The following is a 16,882-nucleotide window of genomic DNA, read 5'->3' as shown; positions in this document are numbered from 1 at the left end:
CTGCTGTTCTTGGGACAGTCGTTAAGCCAGTTTACAACCCTTCAGAACAACCCTACAGACCTTCATTCAGGTTTCATATACAGAAATCACCCAGTGTAGGAGAGTGAATGTAGCACAAAGATCTGCTTTTTGTGCCCTGGGACACCTCTTAACTTGACCTGCAGTGCTACAGGCCCCTGTTGAACTACTCTGCAGAAGAATAAAGCCAGCCTAAGCCACCATGCTTGCCTGGCACTCTCAGGAGCTGAGGAGAGCTATTTGCACGTGTTCTCCCACATACTAGATTACCAAGGACAAGATATTTATAATGCATGATGCCCTTCTACTCCCAGTCTGCCATTAGATGGCAGCAACTGAATGTGGAATGAGAGCGTGCAGCTCTGCAAGTCCTACTTATCGCACAGCTTGTGCAGGGATTTCAAGCTTTTCACTTCTAGGTCAATGGTTCAAATCTGGCCCAGGTCAGGAGGGGCCAGAGATCTTCACAATCCGACAGCTGCTCAGCCTCCTCTGTGAGAGCGGTTTGCAGGTTTCTGTTTCTAATCTTGTGGATGAGTGTCTCATCACTGGTACTAACTGGCACCTCCACTTGACGCATAACAAAGAGGTGGAAGATGCTCCAAAAAGACCGAATTCTCCTCCCGTGCTCTAGACAATTCGACAAAGGGATCTTGTGCATCTCGGAGCACAAGCCTACCCTCAGTAACAAAGCCAGAAGAATGCATTGGCTCTGTTCCCTCTGCGAGTAAATAACTGCCCAAAATGATCTCATTCCGGACAGGAGTGTGACAGTTGGGGTCTTTCAGCAGATAAAATTAATTTGTTATTAATTTAGGATATGATATTCAGATAGACTAATGATGGCGCAATGAAATCCCATCAAACATGTTGTAACACATGTTATTTACAGCCTCTATAACTGCAGGGACAAACTCCATCCAGAATTGCCTTACAAGGTGACCTAATCTGGAAAAGAAAACCTAGAGAATTTTCTCACATTAGAAGATACCTCACTGTGACTCCTTCCCTTACAATTTTAAAACCCTGTGAGGGACTGGAGCAACTGATACTCTCCAGAGAAATCCATGAGATAAAAAATGAGCCTAGCGAGCATGTGATTGTGATATAGTTCAAGCCTGCATGTGTATCACTCAGCTCGTTCTGTTAAGATTTGAGAAGCATGTCACTACGTAAATCCCTTTGGGCAGCTGGGCACCCCTCCAATGCGCAGATTTCCCTTGCTGCTAATGAATCAGCCTCTTTTGCTAACTTACCTCCAAAGCTCGTTTACTTGGAAACCAAGGGAGCTTAGGGAACAGGGCCCTCTCCGTGCATAACAATGACCTATTTTAGATACTTCTCCTCACACTGTCACGGAGAAGGGGCAGCAAGAGAGTGCTTCTATCCAAGAGGCATTTCCTGGAATAGGTCCTAAACAATGTCAGGCCATTTCCATTTTGAGACCTGACATTTCGTGGTGCCAATGCCTCCACACAACAGAAAATGCCAGTGAGAGTCAGGGATGGGATCCAGCTGCCTCATTCCAAGAACGCACACCCAGGTCCCTCAGCACACGTGGCTGTTATTCTCACAAACAGCCCCTTTCCATGGAAGCTGATAACATAAAATGGGAACGCTCCCAGTGCAGAATGTCAGAGGAGACCAAGGGTATGTTTTCTACCTCCAGGCATGTTTACATTGCTAGGCTTTCTCAGTCAACATGAGCAATACAGCATGGGAAACAGACGCATGCATCATGGAATCTGTCCTTTCCCAAGCCCTGTGCTGCTAGACTGTTTCGCGTGGCTGAATTAGCTGGTATAGCTCTGCATGACGCTTCAGGAAAGACATACCTTGTGCCTCAGGAGGGAATGCTTGACAAGAGGAAATGTTTCATGTATCATCTCCTCTCTAAGACGTGGGCAACTGCATATGCCTGGGAAGAAGCAAAATCTTTTGTGGTTTTTCCACAGATAGCTTCCTGAGGGAAAATCAAAAGAAAAAGTACACTGTAACACGTGTTGTATAGTACTTTTAACCCAAATCTCAGCAGCCTGAGCATAAGGCTCAGATCCCAGGCTAGAACCCACTGGTTTCAGTCCATCTTTGGCTGATTCCTTGGAAGGCCAGAAGGGACTGGCCTTATCCTGTGTGACTCAGCAGACATGGTACAACTTTAGAACTGCAGCATTTCTGTTACAAAAGTACCTGACCTACATAAAACCAGCCAGTGATGGTGGAGAATCAACCACAAGGGTTAAGAACTCATCCTGTGTACATTGCTTTATGAGGCTGAAGTTGTCTGGCTTCAGCTTTTAGCCCCTGGATGCGCTCACATCTTTATTACTAAGTTCTTTTCCAAATTACCCTTTCTCTTCTTACGGTTCTCCTCAAGTCCCCCACCTTTAGGCAGGCAGATAAGCTCCCAAAAGTTTCCAAACAGTGTACTACTGAATGGGGCTCAATATTGGGCAATAGCACTGAATGTGGATAAAACCGAACCTTTCTGTGCCAGCAGAAGACTCCATCAATCCAGTGACCACTGTAGCCCTTCTGGACCTCTAGAGACCAGCACATTGTTCTGTGAGGTTTCATAACTGAAATGTGCTGTGGTTGCATGTTTGACAGGAGACCAGTGCATCACATTGCCACTGTCAGCCAGTCAATAGATTGCTGCCTGTAAGCTGTCAACCCTACTGGATACTAGACTAATTTAAAGGGATTTGTGGTTCTTAAATAAACCTTCACTGCTACTGGTTGCCCTATCATTTTCATTCATGAGTCACCTGTAAGCTCTTCCATTATTTTGACTAATGATACTTCATCAGCTCTCTTAAATGCTGGCATACAGTGCAGCTTTCTTCCCATTCTCCTGGAACTTCCCAGTTATTTGCTGCTCCCGCAGGGTCCATTTCTTACCACCACTGACAGTTAAGGCTACTGAGTAAGACAAGAAAGAAAAAGAAAAAACAGAGTTTTCCTATCTACCAAGGGGCAGCTACTCAGGCTACATCACCTCCCAAACATTAATGGTGCTAACCAACTATGCTCTGTTCACTTAATGCAATTTTAACTATTAAAAAGGAACATTGTTCCTGACCCCTGAAAATTAGTAGGATATCATGATGAATGAGTACTCGTAGCCATCTCAGCATGCTTAGTTTAACATAACTGCATCTACGCCAAGAAACAAGATGGCTGTATTTATGCGGAGCACTCATATCAATTCCCTGTAGTGCACATCAGAACACTAGGCAAAAGCTGGCACTACTCAGTCTTTCTGTGGTTCTTGGTTTGTAGTGACCACTTCAAGATAATTTGCAGAACCATTCAAGAATGTGTGACACCCAAACTGGCTTGATGCAGGACACAGCCCTGTGAGTGGTAAATCTCATCTCTGATTTCTTAGATGCTTTGAGTATGAGGGAGATGACAGTAAGAAATCTTTCTGTTGGGATAGAGCAGCTCCAAAAGTAGGTAATGGGAGCATCATCTCTACCGTTCAGTTCTGCCTGGGAGTGATTTCTTAAAGTAAGGTAGTGATTTTTTTACTTTTTTTTTTACCTTTTACTGTATTTTTATTTTATTTTTTGTTACTGTTAAAATAAACCACCTTTCAAAAACACTCAGTCCTGCAGAGAATGTTTGGCACTGCTAAATGTATTTGGAGACAAGTCATTGCTCCCAAGGAAAAGGAACAAAGCTCTCATCCAGCATCCTTTCCCCACAGATAAATGGCTCTTACTTAAGAGGAATTAAATCTAGATGGTTATTCCTTAGGGCACAGCTGTGCTGAAGTGATTTTATTAAGTGACTCAGAAATGAACATTCTGAAACATCTTTCTGGTTTGCTAGAATATTTCCTTAAGCAGCCATTTCATTCTTGGATTTTGTTGATCTGTGTTCTGAATCTTTGCATTTGACTTCTTAGCTATTTGCTGCTGCAAACAGCAGCTAACATTCCTGTCTGAAAAGCTGCATCTTGCTGAAGAAAGGGTCTGGGGACTCCAAACAATATTGTTTGGCAAAACAGGGTATTCAAACAAAGTGATTTGGCAGGTCTGAATGGCAGAGGAAATTAGTCAAGGAACGAAGAAACCCCTCTGCTGCAAAGTTACCAATTATCAGAGCATTAATGGCTAGGAGTCATTAGAAGCTAAGGATTGCTTGGCTGCATCTGGAATGAATTGCTGGTCTCAGTCCAGCTCCTGCCTGACAGGTGTTCCAGAGATCACCATGAGAAATGGCCTCAGGCTTGGCCCAAGACTTAACAGAAAACACAGGGCTTGAATGGGATTACGAAGACTGAGCACAGACACATTTGTTACCAAAAAGCAGCATTTTAAAAGGACGGTTATAGCCATAAGCTTTCAGGGGCACCTTTTCAACGTCATTGTCTAACAAAGCAGATGCAGTTTTGTGTACCCTGTCTCAAGACTTACCAAATGTGTGTGCAAACTACACAGTTATTGCACAAATGCATTTTAACCCCCAGACACCCCAATACAAAACTCCCATAAAATAGCATTTAGGCCTTTTGCAAGCCATGGGAGGCACCAAGCTCAACTCAATCCCATGAATTTTGAGATTGAGTTAATAGCATGCTTGTACTTCTCAGGCAGGGATGGATCAGAGCACAAACTCAAGCAGAAGCCTTCTTGGAGAGGAATGTGGCTACAGCCTCCCTAACCACAGGACCCCTGGTGCAGCTAGTGAGAGAGCCACTTGTCCCCAGCATACCCCCTGTGCAAGGAGATGTGTCCTTGCTAGTGCCCTGTAAGAAGGCAGCGATGAGGGAAACAGAACGAGGAGGATTTTGCCATTTGCCTATGTCCCTATTACTGGAGCCAAAAGCCGCTGTTCAGTTTCCACCCTCACGTATGTGGCCTTTCTCCTCTCCACTCCAACACAACCAAAGCCACACACCAGTACCCCTCTGCTAACACCCCCAAATACTACGTTCTTTGCTCAGTGAGCCCCTGGTCACCTGGGGAGCAATGTGTTGCTATTGCTGAGTGCAGAATTGTTGTAACTTACTACTTACGGGCAGAAACCATTTGTGGGCTGGGTAGCAGGGAAGATGTATTAGTAGAATATAAATAATAGATCAATACTGTAATGCCTTCCATCTAGTTTACGGGCTTCCTCAAGCAGATTATTTGTTAAGTAGAATTCTGGAGAAAGAAAAAAAAAAAAAGAAAAAAAAAAGTTATATAAATGTCCCAATTCTGCTGGTATTAGACCCAAAAAAGCAGGTTTGGATCCAAACTCAATCTCATTCAAATTATGGGATGCTTCAAACCCTGAGTTTTTGTTTGTCCACATTAATTACCAAGTGCTCCTTCCCTGGCTTACCCAGGCAAAGGCCTACACACTTCTAAACTCTTGCTCGCAGTACCATTTATTTGTGCAAGCCCCAATCTGACAAACTCTCCTCACAGCGAAAACTGCAAGTAACAACTTTTTCCAGCACTTTCAGTTCTATTTCAGTCCTGACTTTTCTCCCACACACCAAGCACCAACTTCCTGCTGTTTTGTTTTTTTTCCCCCATCAGTGCTATTTTCCTCCACAGGCAGAAGAGGACAAACACAACAGTCCCAGCAGAGCTCATCCTTAGCCCCTGCAGCCCTGCTCAGAGCTTGGCACATCACCCACAGGAAGAGAGAAGCAAGGGGAAAAACCTGCGTCCCTGCTCCGTGACTGAGCCACAGCTTGTCAGCTTTTTCACAATGTGGTAAGGAGGCTTACAGCTCTCTGTGACAGCTCTGCAATACAGGCTGATCAGGTTCATTTGGGGCCATGCCAGGCTCTCCTCAAATATATATATTATTTATTTATACCCAACTTGTGAGATGGAAAACTGGTTTCTATATTTAATAGAAAGTGCTCCCGGCAGATTAACCCTGGCAGTGTTGGGCTTTGGGACTTGGTCGGTTCTTTTTGAGTATGTGCTACTACACTTACCTTCCTTCTAGGTCTAATCCAACACAGAGCTAGTGTCAGATAGCAGGATTATTTACTCTTTAGAGGGGAGCTGATTTATTTTCAACCTTTCGAAAGAACCAGGCTAAGAACCATACAGTTCTGGAAAGAAAGGCAAGAACTTGCAAGGGTTTTTTGAGTCTATTTGAATTTTGAAAAATAAAAGTTGGTTTTGGATATAACCTTGAAACTGCGTCTTAGATACCACAGGGTACTTAGCCTTAGATACCACAGGAACCCCTATCCTGTGATACTTTAGAAAGATCACTTCTGCCTTTTGAAGCCAAACTAAAGGGCATGTTCCCATCCAAACAGCAAGGTTAGAAATGCTGCATCAGCTGTGCTGGGGGATGCAGTCTTTAAAGCACATTTGCCTGAGTGCCTCCCATGGCTGGAAAGCCACTAGACACATCCAGCCAGGCGACCCAGTAGCTGTGGTGCCCACGTGCAAGGACAGCTGGATGCAGCATACACTTCACCTACAGCTGCTTGTAGAGCAGCCCTACAAGCACAAGGCACCATCTCTGGAATCAGTCTTCTGCCACCAGAAAGGACAAAACACGACAATAGGAAGGCTGTCAAACATGGGTGCAGACTGAAGGAATAAAGAGCAGTACGCTGTTATCCCCTAGCTCCAGCCTGGGTAAATTACATTCTTCAAATCTGCATTTTGACTCCTCCTTCAAAGGTATGCAGTGCCTGATCTCCCTACCCTGTTCTCAACTGCTGTGCCAGGCTGTGAGAAAGCACTGTGGTAACATTCAGTCCCAGACACGGGTACATTCCCGGAGCAGGGGGCACTATTTCTGTGCATTTCCTTCAACCCAGACCAGCTGAGCTTGTTTTGAACCTGACTTTCTATTTGTGAAAGACTTCGGGGATCCTTGGCTAAAAAAAAAAAAAAAAACAAAAAAAAAAAACCAGCTCTCCCTTTACAACTCGGGTTGCATTTCCCTTGTGGTACGTTGAAGGAAACTGAGACACGAGACACTTTAGCTAGCTTATGCAAAGCTACAGAGATACCAGCAGAAGACTCCAAGCAGAAAACCAGCTGTCCTTAATGCTGTAACCACTAGATTGTATCACCTTCCATTACGCCCTGATCTCTTCTTGTCCAGACCTTTCTCCCTCTTAATGAGGAGCATCTTTCCAGGCTCAAACTCTAACTTCAAGCATTTGTATTCACCACCATGCAAGGAGATCTTGTCCTGACATAGCAACCACAGCAAAGTAGTTTAAAAATCTGACTGCATGCAAGTGTGTGTATATGTATACATGCATACATATACATATATATTACATATACATACATAAATATATATAAAACATTACAACAGAGACAAGTATCATACTAGGAAATCCTGATTTTTCACTGGCAGGCTGAAGAAGGGGAAAAGACAGCCCGTTCTTGCTTGCATGCCACCTCTCATTTTGTGCATGGAAACACTCAGTTCCTGAATGCAAGAAGTGCATGTGTTGGTTTTGCAAGAGCTGGTCCAGAGCCTGCCCATGGGTATACAGCCCATGTGCTGCCTGTGAGTCTCATACCAGCATGCTGAGAGTAGCCATTACACGCCTTGGCTTTTCAGGAATCCGTACACTCGGTCTTATCCAACCCTCTCTGTGCCTCTGGCCATAAGCAGAGCTATTGCTTCCCTCTATTAGCAGTGAGTGGTTTATATTAGATTCAAAGCCCCGTGGATTCAGAAAGAATAAGAAGTCGTAGCACATGACGCATGCTAAACAGATATTTCATCTGTTTACCAAAACCTTTGATATGACCCAGAAGGATATTGGCAGGTCTGCACACTTCAGAGGCAGCACGGTCTTGCCTTTGAGAAAGAAAGCTTGGAGAAGGCAAGCCAAAGTTTACATCTAGCTTTATGCCATGCACTGCTAGTTTGAGCAGCAATTTAGTCTCTTGTGTCTTCGTCTCATTTATACTATGGAGATAATTACAATTAACAACTGAGCATGGTCTGGGGTAAAGCTTTCTGAAACACTTGGGTGAAAAAAGCTGCAGACACATGAGACATTGCACTTATGGATTTTTATTCCATTAGTAGCTCGCTTCTGCCACAAATAGGACCCAAAACAGCTCTGATATCTTAAGGCAAGATCTATTTATGTATCTGTGTGCTAAGCACAAAACAGAGTCCTTGAAATGACGGGCAAACAGGCTTCTCTGTTTAGAGGTCTGGGCTAATAATGAGAGCCAACCCGCTGAGCACCCGGGCATTTAATGCATTCACAAGAGAGGGACCTCAGGAACAGACCCTGCCCTGCCCTGCAGCGCCTGGAAACTCGGAGCTGGCAGTGAAGTGGTTCGGAGTAATGAGAACCATAATAGGTACATGGGCCCTGCACTTTCCATATTTGTGATGCTCTGCTTGGAGCCCGCAGCAGCAGCGCTAGCAGTGCATTACGTCTTGTGATCTGCTCTGTAATAATAAGCCTGAACAGACGGTGACATTAAGACTGGGAGAAATGTTTTTGCAGCATGCAGTCGAGGATGAAGGTAATAATTTAATGAGCTTTTGAGGAATTTGCACCCTCACAGAAAATTCTGGCCACGAATGAGGATTAAAACAACTTCCTTTCTATAATACCAGGGGACTATCACTAACTGAACAAATACCAGGTCACAAGGCTAAACAAAAAAAGTCTTTTACAGGTGTAAAAAAGATCTTGCTGAAGTTCTCCCTATTCTCCCTTATTTTCTCCAGTCAAATCATTCTGATTGAATACATTTCGTTAACTTGAACCGGGTGAGCCCTTAAAAAGTCTTTTGCAGTTTGTTCAAGCAGACCAGCCTAAAAAACCTAAATGCTTCAACCTTAATTCCCCAGACAGAGCAGCCTCCAATTTATATCAGAGACAGCCATTAACTTGCTGCTGCCAAAATTTAGCTATGTGCTCAAATGTACTACAAGCCTCCCTTCTCCTCTCTCACCCCCTGCAATGTTTTGGGGAAATTTTTGGTTTATTTTGTTGCTTTTTAATACACTAATTGTCTATGTTGAAACACTAACAAGCACCCAAAAAGACATGGGAAATTGGGCTTCACCTTAAGAAGAGCTTTCAAACTACAGAACAACGAAGCTTTACACAGCATGTCTCCAATAGCGGAGATCTGTAAAAGCACAAACACCTACATGCATGTAGCTACAACAGAGGATGGATGAAATAGCTTTCAGAGTTCGCACCCCCTCAACAATTTACTAACTGTGAGAAATACTGACTAGTTACCTTCTGAAAGTAACAAACTACCAATGCTTGTAGATACATCCTCAGGTGCTTTATAAATTGCAGTTAGCTGCAGTTCTCATTCTCAGGCACTCAACTGAGCTCCTCTGGTTTTCTGAGCATCAGCTCAGCTACGTAAATCTTTGCCTTTCACAGATAAGAGGGAAAACGTGAGTGGTGAGCACTATTAAACCAGCATAACTTGACTAGTGTCTAAAGCCTCTGTCTGAATATGTCACAACGGAAACAGGCTGGATCCAACCCATTAAACATTAGGCAGGTAAGAGTCAGGCACCTTCAGGGGACAATTCGTTCCATGCATCTTAAACATGTCTTTTCAGATGGTACCCAGCTGAAGAGCTTATCTTTCTCCACTGACTACTGCTACCTTCAACTGGATTTTAAAGGACAGTAAACAGACAACACAAATCCTACTCTGTCTCTTAGCAAAAAATCTTCAGCAGTAAACAAAGCCTAATATCACTGCCCCTTTCTGACTGCAGACATCTCTGCTCATACAATTTTTTTAGGTTTTTACCACAGAGTGCAGCGACCACAACAGCCGTATGCCTTTGGGGTTCAGCAAAGCCTGTGCCTGTGGATGGAGCTGGGTTTCTTCCCATCTGGTTAACAACTATTTTGGCACAACCACTCATCTCCGCACTGCAGCTGTGCAGGGAGGTTTCCATTTCAGAGCAACACTGGGAGGGCTGGCAGAATCACAGAACGGCTGAGGTGGGAAGGGACCTCTGGAGATCATCTGGTCCTACCCCTTGCCAAGCAGGGTCACCTACAGCACGATGCACAGGATGGCATCCAGGCGGGTTTTAATGTATCTGGAGTAGGAGACTCTACAGCCTCTCTGGGCAGCCTGTTCCAGTGCTGTCACCCCCACAGCAACAAGCTGCTCAGGGGAAATCTGTTCAGGCCAAGTTAAAACCTTAATCCTTAAATTTTGCACAGTAAGTGCCTCTGGCTCGCTGGGTCTACTGCGTACGCCGATGGATATTGTGCATGGAGACACTGAAATCCGAGGGGTAAGCATTTGTTTCCCCACACTCACAATGTTAAATCCAAAGCCCTCTTCAGAGCAAGGGAAAGTAAATCACGCAATGAGATATACTGACACTGCTTAGAAGAGTTTGCCATAGTAAAACGTAGATCACTTACTCTTCCTTGTCCCCTAGCTGTTTTGGTTGCCAGAATCTGCCCAACACCCTGCCCCAGCCCAGGAAGGAGCAAGCTCTCCATCTACCTGTAACTACTGGCAGCCCAGCCTCTCCAGAACTACAGCCACTTTCTTAAAACACTCCTTTTTCAGTGCATTCCTTCTTCTCTAATGGCCACAGAAACTAATCCTCAAGCTCTGAATTCATCAGAAGCTACAAACACTGGGAACAGCGTACAGTGTTGGAAAGGGATTAATGAGTTTCAGCGCAGCAGAAGGCAAGCTGGATGTCAAAAGCCAGAGCTGCAGTCCCAGCGAGCATCGTGGCACCGCAACGGGACGCGGTGCACGGCAGCTCGAGCACAAAGTGCCTCTGGGCAGCAGCTGCTCTGCAGCTGGTGCAGGGCTGGCTCCCAGCTCCGGCTCTCAGCCTTCCCAAGCAGGCAGCAGCTGCGTGTGTTTTTGGCAGGTCTGTGTGGCTGACAGGGGACACGCTATGTTTGGCCGCAGCGCAGGTGCAAGCGAAACAGTGGCAGAGGCAAGAAGCAGCCCTTTTCTTTCTGCCTGCAACCTCTGCGTATCAACATGAAGAAACATATTGCCTTAGTTCAAGACTCCTCAGACAGAAAGCCTAACTTGTCCTCAAGGAGGACAATTCTGCCGGATAAGGCTGGCTGCAGCCAGAGAGAACCGAGACTGGCTCTGTCTGAGGTCTTCACACAGCCCTGCTAAAGGGCTCCCACCCTCATCTGATCTCACACGTTCCCAAAACGCAGAAAGGCTGCTCTCAGAGGTGTATTTCTGTCTACAGAGATAAACATCTTTCAGAGAATAAAATTCATCCCAAGTTTCTAGATATGCTGGGCTAACATGCTAGACCACTTGCACTGGCAACATCCCATACAGGGGACATATATGCCACAGGAGGAGGAGATGGGGCAGATCATCAAGTTTTCCCCGTTGCCTGGGAACAAACCCCAGGCTAAGAGAGTCTGAAGAAAACATTTTTATTTAGCTGCTTCTACTCAAAAATCCTTAGGAAAGGGTACAAACTTCGCAACACTCTCACCTCCTGCCCAACTTTAAGTAAGGAGTTAGGATCAAGTTGTAAATACGATCCTATCTCGAACCTCAAGTATGCACTCCTGGCTCTAACTCCAGCCTCTGGCAATAGTCCAACTGATTCCAGTCACTGATTCCAGTGAGGCCAGGGATTTGCCCCCAGGATGGTCACACCTGGGGTTTTATTCACTCCATGATAAAAATTTGCTAAACTTGGAACCCGATTGTAGATCAGCTTCCAAACAACACCCATGTTTAGGGTGGTTGGAGCTGGAGCTTCAGTGCTGGCCCTTCTCCATGGAACTGAAAGCCAGAAGTATGATGATGACAATAAATATTCAGCACTTCATCTTCAAAGCACTGGGTGGATGTTTCAGTCAGCAGCTAGCTAATCAATGGCACGATATGAACCATGGTGTCAATTATTTATGTGATAACCTTGCAAGCTGCATACGAAGATAGTCAGTGGGGTTGACAGGTATAATCATATTTATTTTGCCCTAAAGACTCCATTATTGGTAGATCCCAATAGTGGAAACAATATAAAACTTCTTATAAAGGATGTTATGACCTAGACGCAAGTTGGTGGAGAGGGACAAATGGATACTCCTTAAGAGATCACTCATTTGCCCGTGGCTTTCTGAGAAACTCCAGTGTTTCTTTTCCCTTCTGCTAAGGGGTTTGGCTGGAAACATCCTCATCAGCTGCACTGCCTCCTCAGCTGTTGGAGATCTTTGCTTTGTGACCAGAAAGTGGCACAGGAGTAATTGAACACGAACCCTTTAAAGGTCAGGTTACACTCCCAGTAAATGAGCTATCAGAAAAAAACAGGCTTCCAAGCAGTCTGTGGGAGGAATGAGCACTTTGCAAAGCAAGCAGGCTATGAGCAGAGGCACTGCGGGACCTTACACTCTGGTTGTTTCAAGTCTGAAGCTTCTTGTCCAGAGCATCGAACTAGGTGGAAAGAGAAATGCAGAATCAAGATCAAGAATACAGAATCCTCAAGATCAAGAGGAAGCTATTCCACCTATATCAGAGCCTGGTTTAGAAGACTTAAAACATCCTCAGTAAACTCTGGCTTAATCCATCTTCTTTCCCTCCTTTCAATGGGCAGTTTTCACTGATTTCTTGAGCTACAGTCAGTTCATAGCCATCTCTTTGAAACTCTGTGTTTATCTTCTGCTTTGACCTCCTCCTCCCAAAACTGTTTGTAGTGTAAAACGATCATATTATAGTTGAGCCCTGCATACTTTGGCTGGGGACAGAGAGTTGTCATGGCTTCAAGGCAATTACTATTATCAGAAAGACTTCTCCATCATTTGTGGTATTTAAATTAAGATTCTTATAACAAATATCCTCATAGCTCCCATACAAATGGAGGACTTGCTCCAGGAATTTTTGGATGTGATTCTCTGGCCTGTGTTATGCAGGTCAGAGGATTTGGTCATAATGGTCCCTTCTGGCTTTAACACTTAATAATCTATGATTCATTTTATTTAGTCCCATGATCTAGTCTCTCTTTTCAAAACAAAGGGGCCCATATGCTCTTGCAGAATGGAAAGGAGAGAAAATAAAGGCAAGATGATCATGAAGTAACAAAGAGGCAGTCACAAGCCTGTTATCAGGTACACCTCATCAGGAGAAGATAACTCATGACTTTTTTTTTTTTTTTTTTTTTTTTACAGTGTTGAATGAAGTGAATTTATTCAGCATAAGTGCCAGTTTGTAGTTAATGGGGCTTTCTGAAGAGCTGTGACCTTGCAGCAATGTTGGGTTGAGCAAAGTGATAGACTCGAAGGAAGCCTGCTGTATACATTTAGGCCTGCAGCTGTGCTTTTTAATAAGACGTCAAATATATCATAATTAACTCTGTGGACAGAGTCATGACTTCTGTTGAGAAATTACAAGGAACAAGAGTTCCCAGGCACACACAAAATTGCTGGAAACTGAAGGAAGAGCTCTATGGGGCTCCTCACCCTGAATGTAAAGTACATCTTGTGTGTATACATACACATTGAGTCTCTTGCTCTAGCACCAAGTAATAAGATTCTCCCATGCAGTCCAACATGACTTTTTACCCTTTTAACAGGGTAACTTAAGAAGGCAAAGCCACTCCTTGTGGGTAATGAAACTGGTCATTGCCCCACAGTACAAAGCGTGTCTTCCCTTAGAGATCCTCAGGGGCAAGAAAGTTAGGATTTGAAGCTCAAGTCATACCTCATTCCTGTCTAACACCTGCCTTTTGAGATCCCAAACAGCAAATATTAAGAAATGAAGCTTTACAACACTACCTTAAGGTAGGTCATAATTATCCACAGCTTGAAGGGAAACAAAAGTTCTCACTTTGGACAACAACTTTTTTGCTGGTGCTTTCACACACCAAACCTGCAACCCTGCAGTAAAAACACAGAGCGGAGGTGGTTCTGGGCAGGCTCCTGGGCTGCCCACACTCCTGGACATCCCTTCTCTGGCTGTTCTGTGCCTCACAAAGGGGTTAGGTGTGTCTGTGTCTATGAGCAGAGAGCTGCTCTCGCTCCTCACCCACCTGTGCCACAGGGCAGGGAGTATTAGATCTGGCTCCGCACTCTGCTAATGCACTTCCACGGCACCTGGACCAGAACCAGCTTGTGCCTGGCCAGCTCAGAAACAGGGAAGCTGGACTTGGTTCTGCCTGTTCCCATCTGCAAGATACACCCTGGAAAGATAAGGGAGGAAGCCAAGGATTACAACAGAGACTTTGCGATGTGCACATCATCCCACATGAAACACCTCAGCTCTCCGCTGCATGGAGTGCCCACCTCTCCCTCCCTGAGCCACGGAGCAGAAAGAAACATCCACCAGCAAAAGCCCCTAAAGCTGCTCAGCTGCAGGTAATGTCAAATATCCTGAACAAAAGTCCTAAATCTTGATTGTTCAGGTTGGCTCACAGCTCCAGCCCAGCTCTAGGAAAGTCATGCTTTGCTTACTCCACAGTTATTTCAGAGATGCTCTGCTGTAGGCTGAGGCACTAAAAAGCATGAAATAAGCCTCTTACAAGTGGTAACTCAATTCCATTTTTCATCAGTAACAGGGAATTAATGGCTAATGGTATTTCACCTAACTGTAATTACATATTAAGTATAGTAATGAATGAAGCTGAGAAGCATGAGGGGCTCCTTATTTAAATTATCCAAATTACTCAGCCCTCTTGGCTTGCTAAACACTTGATCAGCAACCTTGAGAAAAGGCTTGTAGGACAAGGGATTTCTACATTTTACTGCGTATGCAGATATCCCAAGAAAGGCAACATGTTCTCCCCAGAAGTTCAGGAGTGCATTTGAAGCCAAATTTATCTTTTGCAACTGAACCAGCTGCCTGGGCCAACCGTTAGGATATTCTGTTGTATCAGAGGGTAAGAAACCTGAAGTCTCTCCCTAAGGTTGACTGACAAAAGAGAAATTTCGTGTTCCACTCGCATTGTCAAGGTAAGTTGAGGTTTAAAGAGGGTGTATATTTTAAGCTCAATTATACTTCATTAGCATTTAAATAAACAGTGGTCAACACAAACAAAATTGTTAGGATGAACTGTCTGGCCAGATAATGAGCACCATGTAAAACTGGAAGTGTATTAAGTCCACAGAACATTAAGTGGGTGTAGTGGTCCTCCTTCTGCTATCCACATGCAGTCACTGAGAGCAGCCGACCCGTTTTCCTCCTAACCTATTCACCACCTTCTCCTGAAGGTCATACTGGCAAGATATCATTTCTCTGCTGCCACAATTAATGGGTCTGGGAGCATAACAGGGATATATCCGTTTTCTTGAGAGATTCAGAGGTTTGACATTTACCAGCAAATAAGACTGTGGCTTCCACCAAGTGCCACAGTGCAATTTGGGTATCCCTCCTTTGCAGAGGCAGCAAATAAGCCCTTGGTAACTCTTCCACCACCACGTTTCTAATAACAAAACATAGCTTTCATCAAAACACAGCTTATTTTCCAGGACCAGCATTGTGGCCCAGAGCACAACTTCACCCACTATCTCCAGGAACAGCTAGCAGATGGTACAGCTAGCAGTAAAAACCCAAGGTGGGTCAGAGGATGGTAAGAAAGCAATTGTGGGTGTTGGTCCCAAGTTCCCAACCTGGTTTGACTGGTAGCACCAGGAAAGCGGAGCTCAGGATGTGGACAGAAAGCAGAGAACAAAGCCTTTCACTGTGTCGGGTAAGGAGCTTGGCACCTCTCATCAGTGCAACTGCAGAACCCAGGAAGCGCCTGGGAGCTTATACAAGCTGCTTCTTGTGGACACGACTTTCCCGTACCACAAGCTCCCCTGCTCACTTCAGGGGCCGCTTTACATCATTCCTCCCAGACCTGCTCGTGCCTGCGTCACACATCCTCCCTCTCTCCCTGTCCTCGTTTCACACCCACTCCTCCATTTCTTTCCACGACTCCTCACTGCCACCCTTTTTTTGCAGCACCATCTGTCTAGGACGGCCTCGCCTGTGTTCTTCCTCATCAAGTCATTCCCAGGAAGCAAGTGCAGGATTTTAGCAGGGCTAAAAACTAAAAATCAAGTTAAGGATAAAAAGAAGTGATTCTTCCTTTCTGTCTGCCCCCCATTCAGAGGTTCCACCTGACATCCACTTTCAATGTGCTGCCAGAGGACCCTTTCCTTTCATCCGCTGGATATATTTCACTCCCCAAGCCAGTTACTCCTCAGGTGTCTTTCACACGGGGCCTTCCATGCCAGATCCCAACCTGCTGCCTTTGTGCTACGGAGTGGCACCGGTTCAGGAAGAACAAGCTCGGAAGCTGCAGGATAGGAGGAAAGCAGCAGGGAGGGCTTTGAGATTGGAGGCAACTTGTTTGAATTCCTGCCAGCACGCTCCAAATGTTTCCAATGATGAGGGAGAAAAAGAAAGAAAAAAAAAAAGACAAATATTCTGCATGCCAGATCCATAGCCATTGCAAGTCAGCACAGCTCTGCTGCCATCTGGCTGGCTTCACCCACATATCCCCATCCCCTTCCATGGGGAAAGTCCTACAAAGGACAGACCCCCAGGACACTTATCCCAAATGGCGAGCAGAAAAGATCCAAGTGACATAAAAAAAAATCAATGTCTGGCTATAGTACTGCAAAGCCAACTTGCACCAGCCGAGGATTTGCTAACGCAAGCTTAAAGATACTAAGACAAGCCTCAAGAAAGGGAATTTCAGAAGTAAAAAAAAATGAAGCTGAGTTACAGCCAGCTTCTGAATTCCCTCAGAGCCCTTTACTTAGGCAGCTTTCCAGTTAGTGTCAATGGAAGTTTTGCCTGAGTAGCAACTGAGTAAAAATAGACTCAGAATATCAGGATTTGACCCAGAGCCTTTAATATACAGAAATAGAAAGACACACACACAAACGCACAGAGAGGGTAAACCTCAGGAGTGATAATGAGCT

The 16,882-nt window shown here is 44.8% G+C and overlaps 1 protein-coding gene across 1 annotated transcript in view; it reads right to left on the bottom strand.

Annotated features, from left to right (window-relative positions):
• SLC41A3 (solute carrier family 41 member 3) overlaps positions 1-5,169 on the bottom strand; it is a 33,301-nt gene extending 28,132 nt beyond the window's left edge. Inside the window, exons 1-2 of the mRNA XM_035547049.2 lie at positions 5,045-5,169; positions 1,854-1,981 (exon numbers count right to left, since the gene is read on the bottom strand). Coding sequence (XP_035402942.1) covers positions 1,854-1,981; positions 5,045-5,129 — 213 coding nt within the window. The 5' untranslated portion in view covers positions 5,130-5,169. The remainder of the gene's footprint in view (positions 1-1,853; positions 1,982-5,044) is intronic.
• Between the last annotated feature and the right edge of the window lie 11,713 nt (positions 5,170-16,882).

The sequence above is a fragment of the Cygnus atratus genome, chromosome 10 (assembly GCF_013377495.2).
Source record: "Cygnus atratus isolate AKBS03 ecotype Queensland, Australia chromosome 10, CAtr_DNAZoo_HiC_assembly, whole genome shotgun sequence".
Lineage (NCBI taxonomy): Eukaryota > Metazoa > Chordata > Aves > Anseriformes > Anatidae > Cygnus > Cygnus atratus.
The sequence above is the reverse complement of the archived record's forward strand: the minus strand, read 5'-3'. Positions and strand labels throughout refer to the sequence as shown.